The sequence below is a fragment of the Poecilia formosa genome, unplaced genomic scaffold (genome assembly GCF_000485575.1).
Source record: "Poecilia formosa unplaced genomic scaffold, Poecilia_formosa-5.1.2 Scaffold235, whole genome shotgun sequence".
Classification (NCBI taxonomy): Eukaryota; Metazoa; Chordata; class Actinopteri; order Cyprinodontiformes; family Poeciliidae; genus Poecilia; species Poecilia formosa.
The window spans coordinates 179,160-206,917 of NW_006800174.1; the positions used below are offsets into that span (position 1 = coordinate 179,160).

A 27,758-nucleotide genomic window follows, 5' to 3' on the forward strand; every position below is an offset into this window, starting at 1 on the left:
GTTTGTTAGTGATTTTTTAGAGGTCAAAAAGGTTTTCCGGAAAATTAATAAATAAATAAATCATAAGTAAAAACTGATCAAAATGGAAAACTGTGTTACACTCTGTTGACATGAACAAATCAGTTACACATGTTCAATAGGGATCGATAAAACTATAAGGAGACAGGCTGTTTGCAACTGATGTCTTACAATTTCTACTGTTTGTTTCTTCACAATCATTAATCATTATAATCTCTTAAGCTGTTTTTCTAATTTTCTATTTGTCTCATGATATCTGTGAATTTTTTTAAAGATACTCCAGAAAAATTTTCCACGACTTTTAACATTTTTAAGATAGCTCATAAAGCATCCAGCAGGATACAGATCTCTTACCAAATGCCACAGAAACAGGCCTCAACATTCTGACTAGAATACTCTTCCTTTTGGATTTAGGTGTCATCTATTGAGAGAAAGGACATTTTCATTTTCTGTTTTGACTATTTTTTCTTCAACTTCTCAAAGTAAATTTATATTCCCACCATGCATGACTCCACATCATTCAGCCCATGTTTCTTGTCTCGATCCTGTTTCTGATGCTCATGGTTCTCTGGATGTAGAACGCTTTCATCCAGGACTTCTGTCTCTGACTCGGGTTCCTGATGCAACAATGGATGGTCCTTTCTGATCAGGTGGTCGGCCTGGAGACAGATGGAACAAAAGGAAAGATGGTGAATGAGTCGGAGGATGAGGAATCTGAATATTTGACAGAGGAGATGGCACTAACCAGTGTATGTTGGGATCTTGATAGAGACTCCAGGATCTCATCAACAATGCGATCAGACAGAATGGACGCTACGCCGAGTTTCACTTCACTGTTTCACACAGAAATAATGAGGCCAGAGTCAATAAAAGTGAAAGCAGCTAAAAGACTCCATCAGAACACTGATCCAACAAAGAATACAAATGTTAGCAAAGAAAAAAATAATAAATTATTGTGATTTTTGATTAAAACTCTAGTGGAGGTTGTTTCATAAAATGCCACACTATTTATCAAAGTTGCATTAGGTGGCAAAACATTACAAATAACATAAATTTTCGATGCTACGATCTGCACTGTGATCTCCTAATAAAGGCAGAGTAAAGTTAATCTGATCAGCAGGCATGGATGGTGCAGAGCAGACCTGATTTTGTTGATTATGTCCACACCGGACTGCTCCAGAAGGGTGTTTGTGACGAAGCTGCAGGGGATGGTCATCCTCCCTGCAGCAGCTTTAAGCAGCTCCTGACGAAGGCCGCTCCTCTTCATCACATGAGGACAAAGGCCTTCAGCAGCATCAACCATAGACACCAGCATGGTCTGAAATAGTCAATATCATTTGAATCCTGACTCTTAAACTTTTACAGATTGCATCGTCAATGCTGGTGGAGTTGAAGCTATGATACCTGTAGCTGCTCGTCCATCACACTTGCCACCTCTCCAGCCATCGACTCCAGCTTGTCCTGAATGGCTGCAACAAATGCAACTCTGGACCCACCACTCTTTAAGTGGTACAAGTTGGGGAGCAGCTGGAACAAAATGCAAGCAAAAAAAGAGAAATCTACACTTATTCTGCTTCTTTATTTGGATTTATCAGTGCACTGCATAAAGCTACTCTGTTGGTGATGATCTGTGTTTTCTTACAGTTTTGGAGTTCTTTGCATCCTTCATGAGGTTCTCTGCCAGCTTCATGTCATCTTGAATAGAGTTGGCCTCTGAGAACTTCAGAGAGTTAAGGTGATCCTGGACTCTCACACACATCATGTCCATCATCTGAAATGTAAACACGTTTGACGGTTAAGAGGAATTTCTTAAAACGGATCAAAGGGCTGTTCAGATAGTGTATGTGTACTGCTGCGCCAACCTGCTGTGTGGTGGTGGTGACTATTCCCTGCTGCAGCCTGTATGCCTGCTCCTGGAGGTATTTACGAGTCTCGTGGTTTCTCAGCAGGTACTGCTCCATCTGCAGGAATCAAAGAAAAAGGAACAACCTTTAGATTTTAAAACTTTACAAAACATAACAGATAAATGAGCAGGAACCTTTAGTAAAGCGTCCTCCGTCTTATCTGGGTTGGCTTTCAGTGCCTGAGCAGCATCCATGATGGGAACAGGCATGAATCGAATTGTGTAGTTTCTAATTTTTAAAGAGGACATAGGATTAATAGCAAGAAGAATCCTAAAACTTGGAAATGTAATAATGTTATTCTTACTTTTCCAAGGCAGCAGCTACATCCTGTAAACCCTGGGGGCTGACATTATTTCTGTCCCACACTAAGGTCCTGGAGAGCCACACAAATAAAACAGACAGAATTGAGTGTAAAACATTTTTCTGTGGTCAGTGGATGTTGAAATGAATAAAAAAAGCCATTTATTCTTCTCTAAAACCCCTTTCACTAAATTTTAACAGACACATAGAGCTCCTGATTTTTAAAGATTCACATTGAAACATGATTTTCCAAGAAAATGAGTTTAGAAAATATGATTAGGATCCCTACTCACCTCAGCTTTGTGTTGATTTGGAGGGCTTTGGCTAGTATTTTGGCCCCCATGTCTCCCATGGAGTTTCCACTGATGTCCAGTTTGATCAGAGAAGTGTTGCTGCCCAGAGCATTAAGGACAATGGAGAGGTCGGCTTTCAGCTTGGAATCAGCGAGGGACAGTGAAGTCAAAGGCTGTCAAAAAAAAAAAGAAAAAAAAGAAATTAGGAAAAAATAAGATAACACAACGAAAATAAGTTCAACCAATATAAAATTGTCACCATGAGGGGAAAATGAAAAGCTACAATGTCTCACTCACTGATTCTTCTTCTTGAATCATATGAACCAGGTTATCCAATACTTGAGCAACATTTCTGTGGTAACAGCATAAAAAAAAACAATTATCTAAAGTCAAAACTGTGAAAAGCTAATCCTGGGCTGCTATAAAGTAATTGTTTTTTTGTGGCCACTTACTTGGATTTGATATTGTTAAAGTTTTTGCCCAACGAAAGGTGCCTGATGGAGCGGTTTTTGGCCAGCCACACAAGAAGGGTGGTGAGATCCATGTCCAAACCTAAACCGGACAACAGAAGCATGGGCTTAAATCTGCAGAAGCACAAATCCAAAATGTGTGTGTGGAAGCTAAAATGTTCTTACTGTTGTCTGAAATATCCAGACTGGAAATGTTTGGGATCTCAGCGATGCAACCCTCTAAAATCTGTGAGCCTCCCGAACGAAGCTGCAGGGAAATGCACTCTTTTTTTTGTAAAACTTCTTCAGATTTGTGACTATTTTTGAATTCACTTATAGCATTTAAAAATAGGCTGCTAAAAAGTGCTGAGGTCTGTGGTGGACTTACATCACAGCTGCTGAGATCCAGAGAAACATCACTAAGGTTTGGATTACAACCAAGGCCCAACAACAACGACCTACCAACAAAATTAGTTAGTAATGCCAGTGTAATATAGACTTAATTTGCAAAGATTATGACAGCCCCTTTTTCCACATCCATGTTTTTAATTATTACTGCAAGAAAAGGTTTTTAATTTTTTTTATTTTTAAAGAGTGTTTTGGAGCACCTCATAAATCTGCATTTGTCAGAGTAAAATTTTGAAATTAAACCCTTCTAGTAGGAAAAATAAATAGTTTGATTATGGTTTTTAAGCACATGGCTTACTCAAATTGCATGTTGTTAAATGACTTCCTCCTTTGTGTGCAGAGAAAGGAGGAAGTGAATTTCAATCCCACAAAATCAAAAGTTACTGAACGGCTTTTGTTGCCAACTCTATCTGGGATTTTTGATGCAATCAGATAAAAAATGTCCAATTTAAACTAATAATTAATATTGGAGCAAATGAAAGCAAGGCCTAAATTATCGTGGTTTTCTACAACTGAACTATTTAGACTGAAACCGACTTTAATCTATTTTCGTCACTTGGTTGGTAGAAACAGATTGAGGAAGAAGACAAGAAAATGAGGGAAAAAAGAAACTTAAAAGATGCATTTTTTTTTTACCAGGAGCTGATATCTAAATGTTTATTCCCAAAAAGACTGCTGTGTTAGTCACAGATAAACATTACATTTCTTTCCAAGTAAAGATGTACATCTTACCAAACCCTTAGTTGTTATAAAATGACGGCACTCTCAACACATAAATTCATTCTGTGTCCGACTGATTGCGTTAACTTAGTTCATACAAAACGCTGATGTCTGGATAAGAAATGTTGCCCACTTGTGCTTATGCACAGCTTTCGAAGCACTCCAGGCATTCTTTTAAGTAAGAGCCACTGACATCATATACTTCCTGCAAATTGGTCCAACATCAGCTTAGCTTGAAAATGTCTAAACCAGTTTAAGCCATTCTTACTTCAGAGCCTCCAGCGGCAGTTTGGTTCCTGATAGACTAACAGACGTCAGAGCCTGAGCACTGCTGAAAAACTGCTTGAAGGACGAAGGGATTTCTTTGCACTTCCTGTAAGAGTGTTAAAAAAATATTATTTTTTTTCTGCCAAAGGTTTTCAGATACACAGCAAATTCTGAGTATGTTCTCTGTTTAATAATTGGAATGCATTTTCTCGGTTAATAAATACTTTATTTCATGGGCAACCAAGAATCTAGAATCTGAGCATATATTTGATGCCTTTTCCTCTCTTTGTAGTTAAAACCAGTGGTTCCTAATCGTACTGTTTAACAGATAATGGCAACTGAGACCTGCTGCCAACTACAAGCTGATCTACACAAACACTGGTAACAGCCAAATCCAATAATATAAAAAAAAAAAAAACATAGCCACCCTAAGCAACTATCATTATTCCTTTTTTGTTCATTGATTATATGCTTATGTCTTATGAAGAATACGGAATAGATAACTAATCGGACATTGAAGCCAAACCTAGTTTGATTACTGGAGATCAGAATTCCATACTGAATTTCACTGCCCTAAACTTTCTGTAAAAGTCTTACATAATAGTTTCATAATGAATATTCCGAGTCTGACCTGTGAGAGAAGACTGTTCTTGACATGTTGAGGATGGCAAGATGCTTCAAAGATCCTCTGCACAGAGATGCACACACCTGAAAAAATATGCAAAATGATGCAGTGTATATAAAGTAAAATAAAACAAAATCATAGATGTAAATCAGTGCATGTATGATATGACCACGAAACACCAAAACAAGCTCAATAAAAGGACGTCTTGATTTGTAAGTAGCTATCTGAGCGGCTTTTACCAGCTCCAGGGAACAATCACTGTTTGACAGATCCAGAGTTTCAAGACAGTTTGGGTGACTCAGGAAATTGTGCAAATTCTGCAAAGACAACACAGAGAACCACATTAAGCATAAAGCAGAGAACAGTAAAGCTTAACAAGAGAGGACATGGTGTTGCATACCTGAAGGTCATCTCCTCTCAGGGAGTTCCCCGACAGGTCGAGGTGTGTGAGGGTGGAGGCGATGATGGGGTTGGCGCACAGTGCCTGACAGAGGCTGTTTACACCTGCAATACAAACTTGTTCTTAAAAAAAAAAAAAGCTTGCTAACAGTAAAGAACTATTTTTTGTTTTCTACTCGCCTTTGGGAGACATGGAGGTCTTTGAGAGATTCAAGTTCTGTAGGCCCATGGGCAGTTTGGCTAGCTGAGAACTCAGAGCATAGACACCTGAGAGAAAGATTCAGACACCGGATTGTTTGCATTTAGAAAGTGAATCATGAATTTTAGAAAGTACCTTTGAAATTCACAGCTTTTTCTTATTTTGTTATTTTTTTTCTGCATCTAGAGTTTTGTGAGAGTACTTAATCTTGTACTTTTATTTTGCCTTCATCTTCGTTTAGTAAATAATGACAAAGTGGAATCTTCTGTGTCAGCTCAGTTCAGTTTTTTTATATCCCCTTGAGACACTTTACAAGACAAAGTGGGTCAAAATCGTATCAAATTATACAGAAATATCTAATCAAATAAGTGAAACTCACACCAGTTAAACTCAATCATATAAAGAGACGTACATGTGGTTACATCAAGGGTAATTTGAATGATCTGAAAACAGCACCTTGAAGATTAAAGTCATGCCAACAGGATAACATGCTCAGCTCATGATGTTCAAAATACACCAGAGTTGACCATTTTCTTCTCATCCACTAGTTATTGTTGCATGTATTTAGAGAGAAAAATCTAAGAATGATTAGATTCTCAATGTATCATTCTTTCACAATTCTTGTATTTCTGCTCAATTTCACAATAACTTTCCATCTGCTTGAACTCTAATTATTCAAATAGGAAGTGTCTGTGTTTCAATGATAAATAGATAACCCCTACTCTCATGCCCTACCCTGTACAAACAGTAAAGAACATTGTTTGAGATGTGTGGGTGTGTGTAACCTTTGTCCTCTAGGGAGTTGTTGCTCAGATTGAGTGTGTGCAGCGTGCAGGATGGGTTATGTGACAGAGCACCTGAAAGTTTCTGAGCAAAATCACTGAGGAAGAGACAAAGCAGAAACAGAATGTCAGAATCACAGACTGACTTTAACACCTGTGAGCAGAAAACCTGAATGGATGCAGCAACTCAACAAGCTAGGCTAATGAGACCTGATAAATTATAAATCACTGTCTTAATCAAAATGTTTGTGTTAAAAATAGCTTATTTTTGGACAATGGTAATCTGACCTTTTCAGTCCAGCATTGTCCAGAACCAATTCTTCTAGTCGACTGGATCGGGCAACTACTCTGAGGATCTGGTCACACACATCTGTAGGCTGGAAGACAGAAACACCAAACACAATGAGGGAAAAAAGTATATATTATTTAAACAATAAAATAGGAATATTTAAGTTACAACTGAAATGTAAAACAGAACTTCAAGATGTTACCAGTTTGTAGTCTTTGGTTGATAGCTTGGTGAACCACTGGTTGTATTCTAGAACTGCAATGATCGCCACAAGATCCCTGCAGGACAAATATAAGAAAGTTCAAATAAATATCTACACCAGGTGGAGGGTATGTGTGAATGTGGTGGCAACTGAGATCAGATCAGAGTTTAAAACCTGTTCTCCAGATGAACAAAGTCCTGCAGGTTCAGTTCTCTAGTGTCCTGACTTAAATAGATTGTGTCAACATCCTGCAAAATGTAGAAACAACATGTGAGATAAAAAAAAGAACAAAATACAACAGAAAGAGTGAATATTGTCATAAAATCAAAAACAGTAATAATAAAAAGAAAATAGCATCAACCAGAAGCAGCTTCAGAAGATGTGCAAAGAGTCTGCAGGAGTAATTGCTTCAGTTTGAAAAAGAGGGGAAAATATGTATATTTAATAGATATAAACATGAAAAAAGAACAAAAAATAAAAGCCCATAAAATGCAGAAGAAAAGAAAACAAATACAGAGAAATATCAAGCCAAACATTATTAAAACAACGTGGCCAAGAAAGGAAATTAAAAAGTTAAAATGTTAAAAAAAATAAAATAAAAACAAATAAAGGAAGATAGTTTCTCCATACTGACCCACTGGACCTCCTCTCTGTATGGCAGACCCAAGCTGTCACACACACACCAGTACTGATGAGAAAAGCCACCTGGAGGAGACATCACAGCAATGTGTCAGTGATCAAATGAAAAAACATTCATTGAAATCTGCCTAGATTATTTATTTACTTATTTTATTTTTCTTATTCTTGTCTTTTTTTATTAAATTTCTTTTTTAATTAAATTTATTTACCACAGGGTCCTAAGTCCGCTGAACACTGATCGTTCCAGACGGCCTGCAGGGCTGTTAACCTCTCTGGAGGTTTCAAATTCAACTTCCTCATCAACTTCCTTCCTTACAGAGAGATACAGGAGGAAATTGGAAAAATGTACCAAAAACATGTGAGAAATCAAAACATGAAGAGCCAAATACATTCTCTTAAACAGATAAAGTGTTTTAATAGATAACATTACATACATTTTTACAATAAATTTCTCATGTACGGTTATTTTATTCTCAAAATTCTGTAGAGTTAAGGTTGTTTTCTAAAGTTTCTGCTGGATAACTTTCTAAATATAACTATTAATTTACTGTAAAATAAACTGAAATAGCATCTCTGTGTTTAAAAATCAACTGAGGTGTTAGTTGGAGCATCACATATTTTGGTTACATGAAACACAATTCCAAATTAAATCTTTTTTTTTTTTTTTACAAAGCACTTTTGATAAAATATTGGTAGGTAGTTATTAGATTGTTGACACCGATACAAACTAAGCTCCTTAAATTTGAACCAAATGTATGATTTTATTCCTTATTTCTGTCTGAACATTTGATCCTGTCAAAGTCTGAGGTTTGCTCCGTGGTGGTACCTACACAGGTGAGCTGGCAGGACAGATCCGGTGAAGACAGTTGCCGATCTGAGCAATCACCTCATCCACCTCCTCCACTGAGCCCAGGCGGAAGCTCCAAGGCCCACGCTCATGCTCCAAAACCAACTGCAGGGGGCGACACACACAAAGAAGCATGGCACAGCCTTACTTCATCTCACTGTTGTGTTACAAAGAAGAGAATTAGCTGCTTCACACTAAAGATTTTGTGACATACAGATACGTCAATAAGATGCAGGGTTACGGTCATGGGTTTAGACTTGACAGAAGCAGCCTAATGGAAAAATGTTTTGTGCACTTTTAGTATTTCCTTTGCTGAAATGTGCGGGTTTCTGTGTGTACTAAGCTTGCAACCTGTGTACATGGCTAAAGTAAAATGTTCTACCTCATATCATGTCTGGTGTGTGATCACATGAAATACAACACAATGCATCACTTTCGGGCTTTTGTCAATGTCATAAATATAATTTAAATCATAAACCACTCTGATGGTAAAATAGTTTGTTGTACTTGTACCTGAGTGGGCTTGTTGCTGCTGATTCCCTGAATATCCAAGTAGTTGAATGACTGCTCAACCTGAGATAAACAAGAGAATACTAAATTTATCATTTCATTATTCACATTAAATTAATTGCACTCTTTCCAAGTTTTGATAGAAAAAAAAAAGAAAGAAAATGGGTGTTTTTGTCTCACATCTTAAAAAAGAAACAGCATCTCAAAATGTGGACAAATACCAAAAATTCAAATCAACTTCAGACTGGATCTCCATCAAAACAAATACAAGTTGTAGAGCTGTAAATGCTGTGGTAAATGTCAAAGCAGAGTGTGGTCCACAATAACACAAAAACATAAATATCCATTTTTTATTCCTTTGTTTCTGAGTCACCTATTTACTTTATGAAGTCTTGGTTTAACAGATCAACGCACAAGTGAGATTCTACAAAGAAAGTTGACATGAGATGCATTATTCTGAGTAACTGAGCCTGAAGTTATATTTCAGACCCAAAACAATAGGTAGGAAGCCTAAAGTTGGATCTGGTTTCCACATCTAATATGGCAAACATCCTAAATAAATGTTTGCATTCTGAAAATCTTTCTTTGATCTGAGCTATATTATGATCTATAAGACAATACTGTGTTTCCAACTTTGTGGTAACAAGTCAGGGCAGGCCGGTACCTGCTTCAATGCAGCAATGCCTGCAAGGCAGCTCCATGATAACAGATTTTACAGAACATCTCTTGCTCTGCCAACATCCCTGATAGGAGTTGGTGTGCCGGCTGTCAGCCAGACGACTTCACTGATGGACCTCGCTCACACGTGTGGCTGGAGTGGAGCAACATCTGGTGCAAAAGCCTGAGGCCAGGGGAATGGAGGCCGCTGTAAACACATTTTAACCCTGACTGGAATGGACCGCTCAGTTACATTCAGCTTAAATGTTCAAGTGTGTTTAGATTACCAGGAAGAATCTGGTATGAAGACTAGAAGCTTTGGTAAATACCCTTATGTCTCACCAAGCTCCAGCTCGTTTTGGGAAAAAGCGTGGAAAAATTCCACGTACTACTCCTTTTGAACTGTAACTTAAAATCATAAAATTCATACCTGGCTTTTTCTGTGCAGAACAGAAGCACCTGTGTGTCTGACTGCATGATTTGTATTTTCCAGGTCAAATTGAAACAGAATCTTACATTAAAATGAGCAAATTAATTATCAAAAACATGACTATGGTTGGAAAAAAAAAATCTTCCAATCAAAACAAAAGCTGCAAACAATGTGCAGAGCAAATGTCTGGGGGAAAAGCCAGACCCTCAGTTTCATTTTCCTATGAATTCAGGGGAGAAATGTGCTGCCTGCCAAAGAGAGCAAGTGTAATGCAATAAAAAGGTGGGAGAAACCAGAGTGGAAAAGGAAGAGAAACAACTGAATTTATTATAAAATCTGACAAATAGCAGAGACAAAATGTCTACTCTAGCGTGAAGCAGAAAGGGAATACCAGAGAAATAGATTAAAAAAACTGAGCGAGAATGAAACAGGAAGAGGCAAAGAGGCAGTGCCCACTCCTCTGCTCTGTTTGCCAGCTGTTAAATTCCTCCATTGTCTCTTTTTTTCTCTCTCCCTCTGCTGGGACAGTACACACTCAGGAACAAACCTCTCTCTGTTTCACTCTCACACACACAAAGTTAGACAAACCACTGACCCACTCTGGAACAACAGATCAGGGGTCAGCTGGCAGATCTAGACATCTCCGACTTGCACATTCTGTTTATAGGTTATTTACCACACACTGATGTTTTTCAGCTGTGTCCCTTAACTGGTTTATCATACAGCATTTTTAGAGGGAGGGGAGTGTTGTTTTTTATTACTATTGGGGTAAAGTACTCATGAGCAATCAAGGTCTTAACAGCAGCAAAAAGGAGTCAGCCTGATCTCAGTTTGAAGAAGCAGGTAGCAGGTAGAAAACCCAGGGGGAAGTCAAAATAGCAACTTCTCAAAACTAAATCAAGGTAAGAGAGAATAAAAAACAATCTGAACTCAAATCAACAATCAGAATTCAAAATTCAAATTTATATCATTGCTGATATAAATTTGTTATAAAAGTATTACTGATTGCACTTTAAAAATTAGGTATCTTAATGTTATTAAAGGTAAAGTTTAAACAGTAATGAGTTATTGGTTAATGTCAAGTTGTCATAACAAAGACATTTTGAATAATGTCAACTTTGTATTAAAAGTGTCATAATTTACCGAATGACGCTTTATGACAACAGTCATAAATATTCATGAAGGCTTATTCATGTTCATGACATGTCATGTTTATGAAAGTGTCATGTCAGTCTTATTTAACCCCCTTCAAATAAAGTGTTACCAAAGTTTTTGACTAAAGTGTAACGAAATATCAAAAGCTCAAAGAGAGGTCAGGGGCGTTGTATTCTCCCATTTATATCCATGCAATATTGATCACTGGTAAATCATTGCTGAGGACAAAGGTCACATTACCATGAGGTAGTGAAGTAGGTTAATATGGTCAAGAACATCTGAAGAAATGCCAATTTTGTCCCATTTTTCAATCTCTTCTCATCTTAATCTGTCTGAGAATCCACATGATCTGCCAAGACAAGCCTGATTCACACAGACTCCACCCGGCAAACCACAGGAGCAAAAGATCTGATCCCAGAGTCTCGGTGCCAGACACCACGCAGGGCACGCCTAGAAGTCCCACGTTCATTCCATAACGGGTCAGAGTTGGGATTAAAGACACAAGCACAAGTGTATTTTAATGTTACACTAGTGTTTAAATGCTTTCTGCTAATGGATAACAGGGCTGAAACGATTAATTGGATGAATCAGTTATAGAAATAAATGTCAACTGATAAATGATTAAATGGAGAATATATACTCAAAGAAGGCAATTTTGCTGAAACAACATCATACTCAGAGCAGTAAGCCAAACAAATACAAAGTCTATACATTTTGCATTTAAGCTTAAAAACCATTGTAAATTTATTCTACCCAAATCTCTGCAAATGTGATAGTTTTAGCTTCATCTGGTTCAAATTCTGTAAAAAAAATCTATTTACACATGTTTACAGGAAGTGCCAATACTTTTAGGGGGAATTGTACATCTGTTGGTCTGCAATGAATGTCATCAGGTCACTGGTTCTCGAATTCTTAATCTTTCTATTACAAACATGCTAAAAAGTATCATTTGTGCTCTGCTGTTGTACTCTTGAAGTATAAGTATTAAAGTCACAGAGGCATGGGTTGAACTCAACCCACACTGCTTAGAATAAAAATAAAAACGTAACTTATGATCCTTCATAATGATTAAAATCTCATGATCTTTTGTTCCATGAAATTCAAATCCAATCCCAACCAGCTGACATCCTTCCTGAGTTTAAATTTGAGTTTGTTTCTGCATCAGACTTTCCCAACTATTTATAAAATTGTTGAGCTTGATTCACATGAACATTAGTAATAACATTCCCTGCTAAAAAAAAAAAAAAAAAAAAAAAAAAAATAAGGTTGCAAGTAGAATAGTGGGCTGAGAACAAGGAAACAGCATAAGTAATTTTATGACTTTGACTGCCCTTGTAATAAATCAATGTAATTAATGGCTTGTAAATTTTTAGAACTATTTATCAAATCCAAATAGGGACGTTCACCACACCAGGCTTCAGAATATAATAGATTTGCTTTTGAGATTTCTAAACAAATGTATTTGTAGTTTTGCCTTCTACATTTTCAAAATATGAATGTAGGTCATGTCTTTTTTTGGGGGGCGGTTTGTCTTTTTTTAAGTAAAAATATACTGTTTAGACAGTTATTTTAATTTTATGAGAGAAAATATTCTGTTAGATCCTGTAAATATTATTACTTTGCTTAACTCTTAAAGTCATCCCACAGTGTTTTTCTCTCTATATAAGCTCTGCCCTTCGGGTTTGAACTTTTCTTCCTGTCACTGTTTTCCTTTCCCACAGGCTGTGTTCTCACAGCTGCATGGTGGGTAAGACTATCAAATATCTCCATATGGAGGGACCTGTTCTCATCTGGCAACAGGGACAAAGAGACTGAACATGAGAGAAAAGGAGACTGAAAGAGAAAAAGAGACCAGACCATTTTAGAAATGTTCAGATAAACAGAGATCAGAAAAGAGGAAGTGGAAAAAAAATTATGATTTAATATAGTGCTATACAGTTTGGTGCACGCAGTGGAACTTGTAATGTAATATTGTTATTTTAAGAATAAGGAACCATCATCCTTTTAGCAAGTTCAGATGTTTAAGTGGTTGTGTTTTCTCCATGTCATAGGTATATTACAGTGTGCAGACATATTTCTTTTGAGGTAGTCTGACATTGATGGACATTCATGCCATTTATATTTGAATTTAATGGTTTGAACAGATGAAAATGCCTTCACACATCCTTAAATTGTACCAAAGATGGTATTGTGTAATCCAAAATTTCCTTCCTTATTTTCCTTTTGTGATTTCTTTAGATTTTTTTATGAAGTCAAATAAGGACACAATATATTTGCGATGTTACATCCATAGGTGTGACTCCATTTAATTCTCATGTGCTTAATATAGTGTGGCATGCTTTTTTTTTTTTGTTTGTTTATTTAGATCCCCCCATTAACCATGTCTTTGGCTTCCCGGGGTCCACATGATACACCAACATGTATTACAAAAACAGCTACACAAACAAAATATAATATAATAACATAGCATTATATAGCCGTCAGGTTTCAACTGTTTATTTTGTAGAACAAATTATTTAAAATAAATAATTTAAACTTTATACAAATAAAACCATTCTGCAGTTTAACCAGCTGCTTTGTCGCCCACCTGTTGATGTTTTGCAGGTACCATATCTAGGTACCTACAACAGCTCAGCATGTCAGTATGACACAATGAGTAAATTTATAAATACTGCAGAGAAAGAAAAAATAAAACCATTAACTTAAACCTATTCTAAACAAAACTATGTGGATTTATTAAAATAAGTTCTCATACATGTAGAGAGAGTTCAGCTAACCTTGGAAGGGACCCGTGCTGTCAGCAGATAGGCTCGATGTGACGCCAACGCCTGCAGAAAGACACAGAGATGTTCAATAAAAGGAGAGGAGTTTGGTTTACCAATTAGGCCATGGCAAAATAAAACTACATTCCATCATCATTTAAGGAATATCTACAACAAATAAAGAAAATAAAAAGACTGTCAGACATTATTATAATGTCCTATGCTTTAAACTACGGCTTAAAAAAGCTGAAAGTTGAAATTTGTATTGTTTTACCCGATGCACATTCATGAGTTCTTACACATTTGTAAAGGCCTAAGGTCAGAGGAAAAGTGAAGAAAATGTCAACCAAAATAAAAGGACAGAAAATAAATCTGCTCACTTTCAGCCCACACATAGTCAGATAATTTCCTCCTAAGGTTACATACCAACACGTTAGCATTTTTCCCTTCGCAGAGAGCTGCAAAGTGTGTTGGCCTCTTAAGAGGGTTTTTAACGGAGTGTGATAATGATATACATTATCTGAAACCACAGAGTGAGTGCATATTGTGGCTTCCCACTCAGCAAACACTACGAAGTTTCATGCTGACAAAATTAGCAACTTATTTTTACCCAAAATGTCTGACATTTTCCTTGAATTATTTTTGAATTGTGCAAGTTAATAGCCGTTGTGACATTTTCTCTGTAATGATGTTGAAAGAAAATGATAGGGGGGGGGGGATCCATGCTAAGTCAGCCATGGCTGACAGGAGGCTAAGCCAGCTGTGGCATTTACAGTAACCCATTGTGTAGCTGAGTGAGGTCTCTCCAGGTCACATCTGCTTAAGTCCAGCTTCCAGCAAATAAGATAGTGATTCCTCAGACAGGCAGAGTTTCAGATAATGGCCTGTGATAGTGGTTTGCCTTGAGAAGTCTGAAAATATCTGCATTCAGGTGTTTTGCAGATAAGAGAATAGTACTGTTGTGCGTTTGAAGTCCAATGGATTCAAGCTGTCAGACCAAATAGTAGGACAGGCAGAGTGAGGGCTACAACTCACAGAAATCAAAGCCTCGAGTTTGTTTTGTTAAAGAAAGGCTAACAAAAAAAACAACTAAAGACTAAAACTAAAAGTGTCGTTTTAAAGACATTTAAAAACCTTTTTTTGTTTGGTTTTAAACTAGATTAACTGTTATCTTTTAAATCGCCCAAACTTCAGACTTCCTGAAAGTCTCAGAGTTTTTTCCAAAGAACATCAACAAATGTTTCCACTGATGTTCATTACAATCCTTCTCTCTACCTTCAGAGGAGCAACTCTGTCAAGGTAAAGTTAAGGTTAACACTGGCAAACAAATCATTTCAGCTTTGAAATGTTCTCAAATAAAAATACACATCATTTTGTTTAAATATAACACAGCAAATTGTTCATAATTGCAAATCAAAAAGCTGTATGTGATCCTTGCACCAACACTTTCCTAGTAAATTACAGCAGGTAATCTCAAAAGATACAAATCTTTGTTAAAATTGTATACGTGTGTGATGTATAAAAGACTAACATACATTTTTTAATTCACCTTTAACAAAGATTTTTTTAGAAACACTTCTACGAGTTAACTTCAACATTTAGGCTTTATTGCTGGCTGTCACTGCACTACATCTTGACTTTGCAATATTTGAACACTCTGCTAAATTCATGAGAAGGGGAGAACATCACTCGTCCACAGCCCTCTTTAAGTGACTCCACAGATTTTTGGGCAGATTTTGTTCTTAACTCTTGTTAGGCACTTCCAAAACTTCAATTTTAGTCCTACAAAGTAATTCCTGTACTGGATAGATGAACCTTCTCTTCTTCCTAAGCTCTTCAGAAAACTCCTGAAAGTCAAAGTGGTTCTTTGGAGGTTTTCTTTAAAAGAAAAAGCTCCTGTCTTACATGTCTTCTCCTTAGCCCAGACATTGTTGCAAACAGAACACAACCAATACTTAGCAGAAAATTATGCAGTGTTGCCACTTGGCTGCCTCCCTCAACAGCTTCTGTTTTGTCCATTCATCAGTTTTAGAGAAAAGTTTATTCTGCTTTTGAGGCTTGTATGTTAGAACATTAACAAAACTAATTTCAAATGCAATCAGAAAATTCCCAAAGATGCATGAAGTACTGTAAAATGTCCTGGAAGGATGCTCTGACTGGATTGATAAAACACAGTTGACCAACACCCACGGAGGAAATAGGAATTTATGACTGAATGTGGAAAGTTGGCACTGGACCTCAAATAACTTTCATTTTGTTGCTTTTTACCCTCCCTGTAGACTGTGGGAACTTGGTTTTCAAGTGAAATTCAAGTGTAACTTATTTTAAAAGATGACTTGACCACTGAGTAAGAGTTTGTTCATTTCTCTTCAAATAAGCTTTTTACTTTCTCCTTGGTTTAGGAATGACTCAACTAGGAAAGTGACACTTTAATAAGTTTAATTCATCTTCTTTGTCATTGTGAGGCAGCTCTTGACATTATACTATCCAAAATACTCAAAGTAAGTGTGATGCCCTATTCCTTATATTACAGCACATTTATTGAACGCTTTCCCCTGACTGATACTTTAAATGCCATCCTTTTGTAATCTGCTTCTAAAAGATACAAAGAAGCAAATGGCAAGAAAATAATACATGGAATTCATTTTTTTTGAACCCAGATCCCAAAATACACAAAGATGAACAATATGTTCAAAGTAATTGTATACAATGTTCTTCTCAGTTGAAGCACAAGAGGCTATTAAAAGGCCTGCTCAGGCAGCTGAACTTCATTTCAGTTTCAACAGTCACTATAATAGATGGCAGGGGTGAATTAAGAAAAAAAGGTGTTGGTTTAAGGTTGTGCACATTTAAAGGACAAGGTTAAAGCATCTCTTTAGGCTTTATATTTTCTCCACTCTTAATAGAAGTATTAGTTACACTGGTTTATTGTTTTCTCCTCAGCTCAGTTGTACACCTGGAAAACAGTTTTGTTTAGCATAATCTCTTTTTTAACATTGGAGAAATATTGTACTTTAACAGTGTTGGAGCCTTTCGAGAAGCAGAACATATTCTGTTACTGCTGAGCCATGATGCCTTTAGTAGCGAAATCTGATCATGACTGAGCTTGCATCAGCAATTAGGGGAAAAAAAACTCACCATCACTGGTTTTACATTATCCAATAGAAGTGATACATTACTTTTATGCGCTTGCCCCCATGTTTCCTTGCCACTGATTTCTAAAACTAAACAATTTATGTACTAATATATAATGCAACATTATAAGTGATTAAGTTTAATTGAATGCACTACTTCCTGGGTTTTTAATGCTAGAAGCTGCAGCTGTGGAATGTAGCACGAGTGTGTGTCCCAACACCCTGTGGCTCTGAGTGGGCTGCTCTAGTCAAGTCCTGACAGGAGCTGCAAAGCTTTGGTATGTGGACAATGAAATAACGTGCTTAAACTATTGCAACTTCAAAAATGAATTTTAATTGTACTTCTTTGGATAAAAAGAAAAGAAAAAATGGTGTAATTTACCAGATGCGTGCTTTATTTAAGTTTTGTGAAATATCCACAAATTTCTAAAGAGACTGATCAACATGCCTGCAGCTACATGAAACCAAATATCCTGCCAAAATAGTACCCAGAATCCACCACTGTGGGACTCTCTGCTGTGCTCACCGAGTTCTAACAATCCTTAGAATCTGCAACTGAACAACCTTGAGAAGTCAGATAAGAATTGCACTTGAACACTCACTTTACTCCAAGTTTTCATCTGTCTGTTTTTAGATTCATCTATGAAAGAATAAAATATATATAAAAAAAAAAAAAAAACACAGATCTTGGATCTGGAGTTCAGAAAGCAGCTGCAATAACTAAAAACCTCTGGACGAAATGTTTTATACCTTTGATCTGAAGCTGGCACAGGGAGTCTGGACACAACTACTTTAATCAAAGCAAAGGAAGTCTTAATGGTGCTTTAATCAAAGTGACAACAGAGTTGAAGAGTTCTTTTCATGTTTCACTAGGAGTGTTACAATAACTTTTAAACACAAACTAATGGAACCATATTTGGCCTGAACAATTAGCCACTGGAGTCTTTTCTCCAAGCTAGTAATAATACCACTAGTAAGCTCAAACAGTTCGGTCACTAATGAAGTGCTGATCTGCCTCTGTTTGCTGTTTGTGAAAAATCAGAGAAGTTCTTTCAACAGTTTAACAAGAAAACAACTTTGCACATAAAAAGCTACGGGTTAAATATATAAAGAACAAAATTGACACATCATGGAGTCTCTGACCACAGCAATCTTAAACGAGTGACCTCCAAACGTTTTGTCACATAGGAAAAAATGTCAAATCTAAGGTGCTCGTGGATAAAATAAATATAAGGAAACACAAAAAATAACACAAAAATTGGGTTGTGATTTTTTTTTTGGGGGGGGGGGATTAATAAAGTAGTCTTTTTTTTTTTTTTTTCGTAGGAAAGGGATGTGAAAATGATTATAGATCCAAAAATTGTTGTACATGTTTGCCATATTAAAGAACGGCATCAAATTTTCAAATGCTTTCAGTCTCAATTGAAAATAATAGAAAAAAAAAATCTATTCCATGTCTATTATCTAGTTCAGATTTGATGATTCAAAATACTTCAGATTTTAAAAAAAACATGATGATTAAATGCTTCAAAGACTGAAACAGATTTTATTTTAACATCAAATAGAGATATTGAATGCAAACTTCAGCAACATTGGCCAGTCACAGTTTAAGCCATCAAATGATTTTGTCTTTGTTCTTCCATATTAACCCATATTGAACATTATCACTGAAAACTCATATAGTGCCATCATGTTTTCATCCAATCTTACAATAAATAACTGAACTCAGTAAGAAGTACATGCCCTGAAGTGCAAGGTCTGGTTTTAGCATTTCCCTACACGGACTTGTGTTAATTATTTCAAATATAAAATGTATTATTTTTTTATTTTATAAAACATAATAAGTATGTTTTAAAATGGAGGATAAATATTTAGCTGTTCCTGGTCATGCAGCAACATGCCCACACTAACAAAATGCACTGCTCTCTTTCGGTTTAGAATAACACACTACCAGGTAGAACATTGTACATGAAAAACTCATGATGCTCCAACATGGTATGTCTGAGTGTACTGACATCTTGTACACAATATTTACTACAGAAATCTGAGCAGCTCCCACTTACCAGAACTCTGTTCTCCACCTTGTCACCTTTGACCTCCAGCTGGACTTTACGCCTCAGGGCAAGTTTCACCCTTCGGCCCACCGCCTCCCGCACACTCTCTACAGCACACGGTAGAAAGGGACAAGAAAGCCCAATTAACACAATGACAGCCACAGGAAGGTCACATTACAACTAATTACACAATGGGGATGGGTGGAGGCAGGAGGAGGTTGGTGGAGGAGGGTTGATGTCACAGCCTGAAGCTTTGGTCGCTGGATATTCTTGTTGTATTTAACTCTGGCTGAGCCATAGCAGCATGCCTCAAGCTAATGGAGATATTTAAAGTGGAACCGATTTACTCTTTAACCAGGATTCCAACATAAGATTTAATTTCGTGATTTTATGACATTTGTTTTTCTAAGCTTTTCAGCTCTATTCTCAGAGTGCAAACTTTTTATGATGTTATTCCTTATTCTGTTTTACGTCTGTTTGTTTTGCTGATACCCGCTCTGTCCCTCATATGCTGCCATATTCAGATGCTTCCTATTTAAACAAAGGATCAATAATAAGCCTTTGGGGGGGGATTTTTTTATAAATAAAATAGTGTACTGAAACACAAAGCAGGTGCACAAGCAAGAGGGTGTCTTTGTGGGCCAAAAATGACAGCGAGTTTTGCAGTGCAGACACACAGTCAGCAAATAAAGAGAGCAGAAAAACATCTTCCTACTTAGAGATCAGCAGGGCCAATTTCCTGTCTAATTTGATTTGTCTAGTTGTTTAGATGTATACCCATCTACATATAAAACTAGAAACATAAAACACAGCTTTCATTCCAAAGAGCATCATGTTTCCAAGGAAATGGGTCCATAGAAAACTATTTTAACAATTCTTGAGTTGAGGTATGGAAGAGTGGAAAACTTTGTTTCTGACCCAACGGAAAAAAGATCCGAGGACAGATGGGAACCACGAGAGGGGGGGAGGGTAAAAATTGTAGGCAGCATTAAAACTGTCAGCTAGAGAGCAACAGAGGGAGAATGAGAAAGATGATGCAGAAAAGAGAGAATATCTCTCAAAGGGATGAACAGCAGACAAAATGTGGTACGGTTCAAGTGGAATGTGTGTTGTGAGTATAATGAGGCAGGAGAACTTGGGCCCGCCTTCATGACATCATGCCGAACTCCTCCTCTCCTAAGCCAGACACATGATGAGGTCATGCGGAGGATGAAAACATTACAGCATGAAGGAGCGCAGAGGCTGATCAGAAACACATGGGCATCTCTTCTAATATGAGGAGCCATGAATAGTTTATGACAACCTGTGAAAAAGTTCAGCATTTGCTCTCAAATGTATCCAGCTACTTCTCATGAGAGTCGAATAATAAGAACCATTTTCAACTTTCTTAAGATTTAATACCCGGTAGCAGAATAACTCTGAGACCAATATGACAACCCAACCCAGAGTTAAAAACACAGAACATGGTGTCGAAGTGTTACTGACTGACTGGATTCAAGCTGAACCTATGCAAAGAAAACACAATTTCCCATGTATGTCTCTATACAAACAGGTATCAGAGTGTCCACTTCAACAGTTGGTTAGTGTTATGGAATCAAAAGAGGGCAAACAAAGCTGATGTCAAGATCAACATACTCCTCCATGCGTTGTACTGTTTACCCTTAACATTTGTCAAAGGTCTGTTGACTACAGTACCTGACAATGTTATTCATAATTCTTTATTTTATATTTTGCCATTTATAACCATGAGGTTTAATCTACCTTTCTGGAATTTTATTTCATTGATCAAGAGAAAGCAGCAGCAAAAATAGATTCAACAGGGCACTTGTTTTTGGAATGCAGAAAATGCAAAACGTCTGTCCAAATGCTGCATTTAAGCAAACCTTTGAGTTTGTGTCATATGGCGACAGTAATATCCCAATGAGGATTGCAATTTGATATTCTGTGTAGCTTTAGTGTAGATCAGAGCATGTGGCAGCATAGGTAATAGGGCAAAGATGACAGTGTGCAGCTGTAATTGTAGTGGAAATTGATTGTACAAAGAACTGACATCAGGGTGCAAAATACAAATCGCTCTTATGTCCTACTTTGGGTTGACCAATCAAATCCATCAAATAAGATCCCAATAAGCTGCACTGAAGTTTGCTGTACTTAGTTGTATTATGTCAAATTTAAAAACCTTCAAGGGATAGAGGAGTACGGTGTACCGATTTATCAGCCAACTGATTTATCAGCACCAAGCTCCTTAATTTTGGGGGATCAGTGATTGGCCAATACCTACACATGAAGCTGATCTAATCTACCTCAGCAAAGGTCTAAAAATCCACCACTGTCCTCCTCTGCTCTCCCATCAGAGATAGATAGACTGACCCACCAGCTCATGTTTATATGTTTGCAGTTTCTAATTGTCAACTATTGCCAACTAAGCGGCTTAGTTGTTATATTTAACAACATTTCAGATAAAAAATTTGGTATCAGCCAAAATCTGAATCGGAACATCATACTTCAAAAGATTGGCAGTCAACCAGAAAATCGGAGCACCCCTAGATAGGAGTATTGTTACAAGGCATGCTAGCATGTGCAAAGTTTCTGCAGTTTTCTATAAAACTTGAGGAAAAACTGAAAGGAAAATATGCATATGTGAGATCGATTTAGGTCTGTATACCAAGGTCTACTCTCTTCAATTCCCCTATTGTTTAAATGTTTTATTGGATCAGCATCGCAGCACAAAAATGATAAATCTGATGAGTTGCTTCAGTTTTTAATTACTGATGATAAGCAGCGTCAAGCCATTCTGACCTATTCCACGGGTAACAAAAAGGTCCATTCATCACTCCATCCTGAGAAATACAGTGTGAGATTGAGCTGTAGACAGCGTAACAGACAGCACGGGGTCATGAGTCAGTTTCACAGATTTAGTTTCATAATAACCGCCATATGGATGAAATAGATGCACACACTGTATCCTAAGAGCATCTGGACCCAAGGTTTCAACTTTGCAACTGGAATTACTTGTAAAACGTTGATATTTTAAAAGCATTTGTTTTATCCATCAAAATGGGTATTGATTTAGTATCTGTGTCACCTAGGAAGATTCATTCAACAAGAAGTGGGCTAAAACTGCAGATCCCAACAGCTTTACTCCAATGTTATGCAATTCCAAAGGTCAAACTCATGCTTAACTACTATCAAGAGGACAATGTTTGGGTTACTTTTTGCTGCAAATTTGCAATGATTTACTGTTCTTTTTGAGACTCAATCATCCAGGCAAGTCTGTTGATAATATCTCACAATCCAAAGGAATTTCACAGGGCACACCCCTTTTCCAAAGCCCTGGCTTCACTCCTTCAGATAAGGAAGTTGGAGAGGAGAAACTTTTAGGTAGCCAGCCAAACCCTGAGGGCATGAAAACAACTTTTCACTGAAAGGCAGAAAAAGTAAAAAAAAAAAAAAAAACGTGAAACAAGGAATTTTTTTCTCTAGTTTATAATCGCTGTTTTCCCTCATCTGTTAAGTGTAGTGTTATGATTTGTGTTTGTTAATTTGTGACACTAAACAACATGCATATCCTATTTTATTTTTGTCACTCTGTTCATCATGAGTTTCTGGTAACTGTTTTAAATCTAAAAGCATCTGGTTCTCATAAAACATGTCAACATCATTAATTTATATTTATAGCTTAAGTTTTGATCAAGAGAAATATTTAACTTTAAAACAAAGTAAAACTTTAAAGATATTTGTTATTATTTGTCAAAAAAAAATGTCTAACTCTTGGTGTTTTGGGTTAGAAAACTAACACAAAGACCCTCTCTCTAATTAAGTGACGTTTAAGAGTGGCAGTGTGGCTCTCGAAGTTCAACTTACCGAACAACTCGTTGGAAATGTTTTTCTCCTCCGTCATGATTTCTTCTGTCGAGATAAACACCGAACTTCAGGCCGGTGACGAAGGAAATAGAAACTGGACGAAAGTAGAAGAAAAGTGGCCGAAGACGAACCTCCAACCAAAGTCGGCTATAAACGGTGTAAGCCCCGTTTTCTTTGGTTACCTGTCGACACCCTGCTTACCTAATAACTGCTCCTGTCCGCTATCATCTCTGCAAGACTGATACTCACAACGCAATTCACATTTGAATTACAACAGTGGGGAGAAGTTTAAAAGGGGCGAAGACGTACATGAAAGATGCTTTTCATATCAGACTTGTATGAAAAAGTGTCGACAGTCGGCGCGTGTACGAAAACAAATCACGCAGACTCACTTCTTCATTCTTGCAAACTTCAGGGAGACCTCCTCTCATTTCTTTTTCCGTTCACTTGGTTTGTTTATGCTGATAAGAATGGAAGGACAGGGACACCTGGCGGTCATTTCTGTGAATAACAAGATATTATGGAACAAGACGGATCCTTTACTAACAGTGGGAAATTTCAAATTGAATGTATTTGGGGCCTTTTTTTGTCAGAACTGTCAAAAATGTTATTTGTGGAAGGCTCATAGTCAGACGCTAATTAACAATATATTAGAGTGCATATAGATCAGTTTCTTTTAAATAATAGTTCTTAGTATACTAAGTTTATTTCTATAACTATTTCTTTGATCATGGTTTATAACTTTTAGATTTTTTATGTTCTTAAAATATACTTTTTTATTTTTATGCTGTTCATTTATTTATTTGGTTTTTACCATAATTTTAAGGCAAAACCATAGAATTATGTAAAATACTGTGCAAATTATGGTGCTGTTTGTCTTTCTTGACCATCACCGTCCCAGTATATTTATTTGTAGATAAATGTAAGGCTGTTAAGTGGAACAGCAAGAAGAGTTTGAACACTGCATATTTGCATGTTTTTGTCAGTGCATGTATGGGTTCTCTCTTGCTTCCTTCTGTGGTTCAAAAACATGCAAGTTGAGAAATTAAGACATGTGACATATGCATGTTTGCATAGTTTTTGTGTTACCTTATGATGTTATGATGGTGTGATGATCTGCCCAGGTTGTACCAACTGAGCACCAGATGCAAACACCAGTTCATTGTATGACATATATACATTTTGACAAATAATGTCTGGATTACGTTTAGTCACTAGATGGAGAGAAAGTGCCTTGGATATTCCTTCAAAACTAGGTTCACTCCAACTGTACTTCAAATTTAAAGAAAAATGCTCCTTAGCTGAATGAAACTTCATTCAATGAAACTTCATTCAGTTAAAGGAAAATAACTGAATGGTTTATTTCATTATTTATGCACCATTCTGTTTCATAAAATGGATGAATTGAATTTCTTTTAAGCAAATTACAAGACAAAAGAGATTAGGTTTCTGTTATGCATTATCAGTGTTTCTTAAACATTTGTATTTTATATATTTAGTGCAACACTGTTGCGTGCCTATTTATTTGGTGTGTCTGACTGATTTTATCACTAGATGGCGACAAAATGTTCAAGATAATCTGTGCTCATTGAACAGAATTAAATCCAGCTTTGGGTTCATCAGTGCAGTTACTCTTGAAGCAGTTTTGAACACAAAATGTTACCGAAGTGTTTGCTGATGTTAAAAACTTCAATCTTATCTTTCACTGACATAACTAAAGTTAATAGGGTACATCCAGAATGAACAGAGATGTTTCCTTTGATTGTTTGTGGTTTAGTTCTATTGACTTGGGTAATATTAAGTCTCTCAATACAAATATCTTCACCTTCCTAAATAATGGAATAAATCATGTTTTGCCTAAATAAATTTTTGCAAAAAAGAAAAACTAAAGAAAAAAGGAAAAAGAAAAACAACTGCCTTTTTACTGCTGAAAGATTATTTGAAAAATAAAAATAATGTTTATTTATTTCATTTGACTCCAGACTTTCAAACTGTAAGGACGTTGAAGACCCAGACAGCAGAGTGCGTAGGAGCATTAGTAGTCAAGGTCAGCTGAAGATCAAGAAAATAGTGATTTATGTTCTGACAAAAGCAAACAGCACTGAAGCAAAACTTCTGCTGCAGACTGTCTGAACAAGCATTTGATAGTAAATGGCTTCACATAAATACTAATTACAAGAGAGAGAAAAGCTTTTGTATTATTATTATTCATTTTCTCTGAAAAATGACGCTCAAATATGTAAACATATGTGAACAACAGTTATAGATCACTGACGGGAAGTTCCACGGCTTACTGATGCGTTTGTGTGTTTATTACAAAATTAATATTTTCAAAATTTGGAACTCAAGATGATGTTAGGAAACATCCCTTTTTGACCACTGCAGGTGTTTTTCTTTTTTCTTTCATTTTCATGTGTGTGACTGATTTCAGAATTTTGATTTTGACTGGTTATTCCCATAATAGGATTTCTACAAACTTCCCTCCAGTTAGTAGGTACCGTTTCTCACAAATGACTCATCCTCATTATAGGTAATGCATTCTTGAATGGCACTTGAGTTACTGACAGCTTGGATGTTAACAAGCGTTCTAAAAGTAATCAGTTGAATAATAGGAAGCAGTTTTCAAGGGACCAGATGCATGGGTGCAAATTTCCTGTCTCTTGCAAGATATTTGCATTCAAATAACATAACACCACTGGGTTTTCTGTACTGGACAGAAGAAACAATCCATCTTTGTGTTTTCAGTCAAAGCTTTGACGCAATCATTGGTGTGGCGCCCCTATGCTGTTTTCCTTACTGGAAAACTGCGTAGCACTACCTTGTGACAGCATTCCCCAATTCTTCTCTACTTCCTGTAAAAAAAGAAAAAGCCCTTATTCAAAAAGGCTGGTTGGGAAGAAGCCCTATAAAGCAACAAAGCACAGGATTCACTGCCTTGCATAAGTGTCCCTACCCCTGGGACTTTTTTTTATATTTTGTGTGATGGGATGCAGTCTTTTTCAAATAAATGACTTCGGAAAAAAGGTAAAAAAAAACAAACAAAAAAAAAAAAAAACAATAATTATGTCACAACCTTGCTGTAGGGACTTTCTGTAAACAAATGAAAGGTACCGCATACTTATAAGATAGACAGAAATTAGGCATATTCAGAAATTCTCCAGGGTTTTGGTTTCTTATGTTGCTTAGAGATGGAAATATTTATAAAAATTTGACACAGGTGTTCCACAGAGAGAAACTGTAGAGCCTCTTGTTTTCAAATGTTGTTAATATCCAAACAGTAACAGGTCAAATGAACAAATGTAGCACAAAAACTGAAACAACACAACAAAAATAACTAAATTTGTCAATTTTATGGTACCTAAAAACTACTTTATTCTTAGTTTTCCCAATATTTTTGTTAAATGATTGAAATGACTGGTTAGAATGTACTCCATTAAAACTCTGTTTCTTTTTATCTTTCTAATGTCCTTGACATTTTCTCAAGCTCTGTAGTGTGTAAGTGTATGACTGTATGTTGAGATGAATAATCATAATGGTCACCAATCTAGTTATGTTTTAAAAATCACCTTTCGTCAAAGAGCAAATAAGTGCAAAACAATGACTTAGACTGCCGCTTAGACATTTCATTTTGCAATAAGAGGACATTTATCTGTATGAAGCTGTTTTGGTTAATCATTATGTTTTAACTATTACGTGTTAGTGAGATCAACACTATGATTCACTTATTACCATTAAACTGTCTGCTCTACAGACCCTATTTGACCAGAATGAGGTCAGCAGAAGTTTCATAATGTGGTTGTGCAGAAAATGAGTGGTTTGGCATAGCCTGTCTGTGGCCTGCATCACTTTTCACTTTTTATGCTTCTTCATAGGCTCCAAATTCCCACAGGGCTGACACACAAGCCCTGAAATGAATAGAGAAAAAAAACAGATGGATGGAGTAATACATAAATAGATTCAGTGCCTAGTGGGTTTCATATATAACCAAGAACACTAAAGAATCTATTGCTGAGATGTTAGTTTTGGGAAAAGTAGCAATAGTTTGTGGTAAACCTCAAAGATCAAATCCCCTCCATTATTGAATGACAGTCTTCCCACTGGGTTGGCTATTTAGAACCGTTGTGTCCATCATTTGTTCTCAGATGACAATGAAGTTTACAGTTGTCATCAGACATTTATTTAAACTCGGCATGGGCGTAATTATTTCTTTGAACAGTAAAAATAAATAATTGTACGACAATTATCTATAATTCTCATACACACATTAGACACTTTCTTTGGTACACTTTGCTAGTAAGGGTCGAATCCATGTTTCCCATCACAACTGCCTTAATCGCTTGTGATGGAAAGTAACTGTTTGCCACTCATGTTACTAATCTTCTATTCCACCACATCCCAACTCTATTGGTTTGGTGAATGTGGAGGCTTATGGTGGCTGTGGAAAACGGCTGACTCAGTGATGTTTAAGTCATCAGTTTAAGAGAATTTTCAGCCTTGTAATAAAGATGCATTACCTTACAATGAGTACACAGTGGTGCTGCAATGACATTTTCAGCAATACGTACACTATTCAAGAACGCTGTAGCACTTAAATTGACAAAGGAATGCCAGGAAAATAACCAGACCACAACCAGAACCCAAAACCATTGATGTAAGCAGGATGGATCAATGCTTTCCTGATGGTTATACTAAATTCTAACCCTGTCATCTGAGTACTGCAGCTGAAACTGAGACCTATTGGACCAGGGAATAGTTTTCCAATCTTTGGTCCATTTTGCAGAGTTTGTGAGAATTGTAGTTTAGTTTCCTGTTGGTTAGATACTGGTGTGGCACCTGGTGTGGTCCTCTGCT

At 36.7% G+C, this 27,758-nt stretch overlaps 1 protein-coding gene across 4 annotated transcripts in view; it reads right to left on the minus strand.

Moving 5' to 3' along the window:
- carmil1 (capping protein regulator and myosin 1 linker 1) overlaps window positions 1-23,340 on the minus strand; it is a 30,812-nt gene extending 7,472 nt beyond the window's left edge. Inside the window, exons 1-30 of one of the 4 annotated variants that reach the window (XM_016680189.1) lie at window positions 23,109-23,340; window positions 22,908-23,001; window positions 19,053-19,150; window positions 13,871-13,921; window positions 8,855-8,914; window positions 8,325-8,446; window positions 7,704-7,801; window positions 7,490-7,560; window positions 7,030-7,103; window positions 6,856-6,931; window positions 6,653-6,741; window positions 6,368-6,462; window positions 5,564-5,650; window positions 5,385-5,488; window positions 5,224-5,301; window positions 4,991-5,067; window positions 4,361-4,465; window positions 3,151-3,422; window positions 2,968-3,067; window positions 2,813-2,867; window positions 2,516-2,688; window positions 2,227-2,295; window positions 2,057-2,150; window positions 1,881-1,979; window positions 1,661-1,789; window positions 1,423-1,545; window positions 1,161-1,336; window positions 764-851; window positions 519-677; window positions 373-439 (exon numbers count right to left, since the gene is read on the minus strand). In XM_016680189.1, the coding sequence (XP_016535675.1) occupies window positions 373-439; window positions 519-677; window positions 764-851; window positions 1,161-1,336; window positions 1,423-1,545; window positions 1,661-1,789; window positions 1,881-1,979; window positions 2,057-2,150; window positions 2,227-2,295; window positions 2,516-2,688; window positions 2,813-2,867; window positions 2,968-3,067; window positions 3,151-3,422; window positions 4,361-4,465; window positions 4,991-5,067; window positions 5,224-5,301; window positions 5,385-5,488; window positions 5,564-5,650; window positions 6,368-6,462; window positions 6,653-6,741; window positions 6,856-6,931; window positions 7,030-7,103; window positions 7,490-7,560; window positions 7,704-7,801; window positions 8,325-8,446; window positions 8,855-8,914; window positions 13,871-13,921; window positions 19,053-19,150; window positions 22,908-22,944 (2,926 nt within the window). In that variant the 5' untranslated portion in view covers window positions 22,945-23,001; window positions 23,109-23,340. Of the gene's footprint in view, window positions 1-372; window positions 440-518; window positions 678-763; window positions 852-1,160; window positions 1,337-1,422; window positions 1,546-1,660; window positions 1,790-1,880; window positions 1,980-2,056; window positions 2,151-2,226; window positions 2,296-2,515; window positions 2,689-2,812; window positions 2,868-2,967; window positions 3,068-3,150; window positions 3,423-4,360; window positions 4,466-4,990; window positions 5,068-5,223; window positions 5,302-5,384; window positions 5,489-5,563; window positions 5,651-6,367; window positions 6,463-6,652; window positions 6,742-6,855; window positions 6,932-7,029; window positions 7,104-7,489; window positions 7,561-7,703; window positions 7,806-8,324; window positions 8,447-8,854; window positions 8,915-13,870; window positions 13,922-19,052; window positions 19,151-22,907 lie in introns of those variants that run through there. The other 3 variants (XM_007569028.2, XM_007569027.2, XM_016680190.1) reach the window with 3 other exon arrangements.
- Window positions 23,341-27,758: the final 4,418 nt, after the last annotated feature.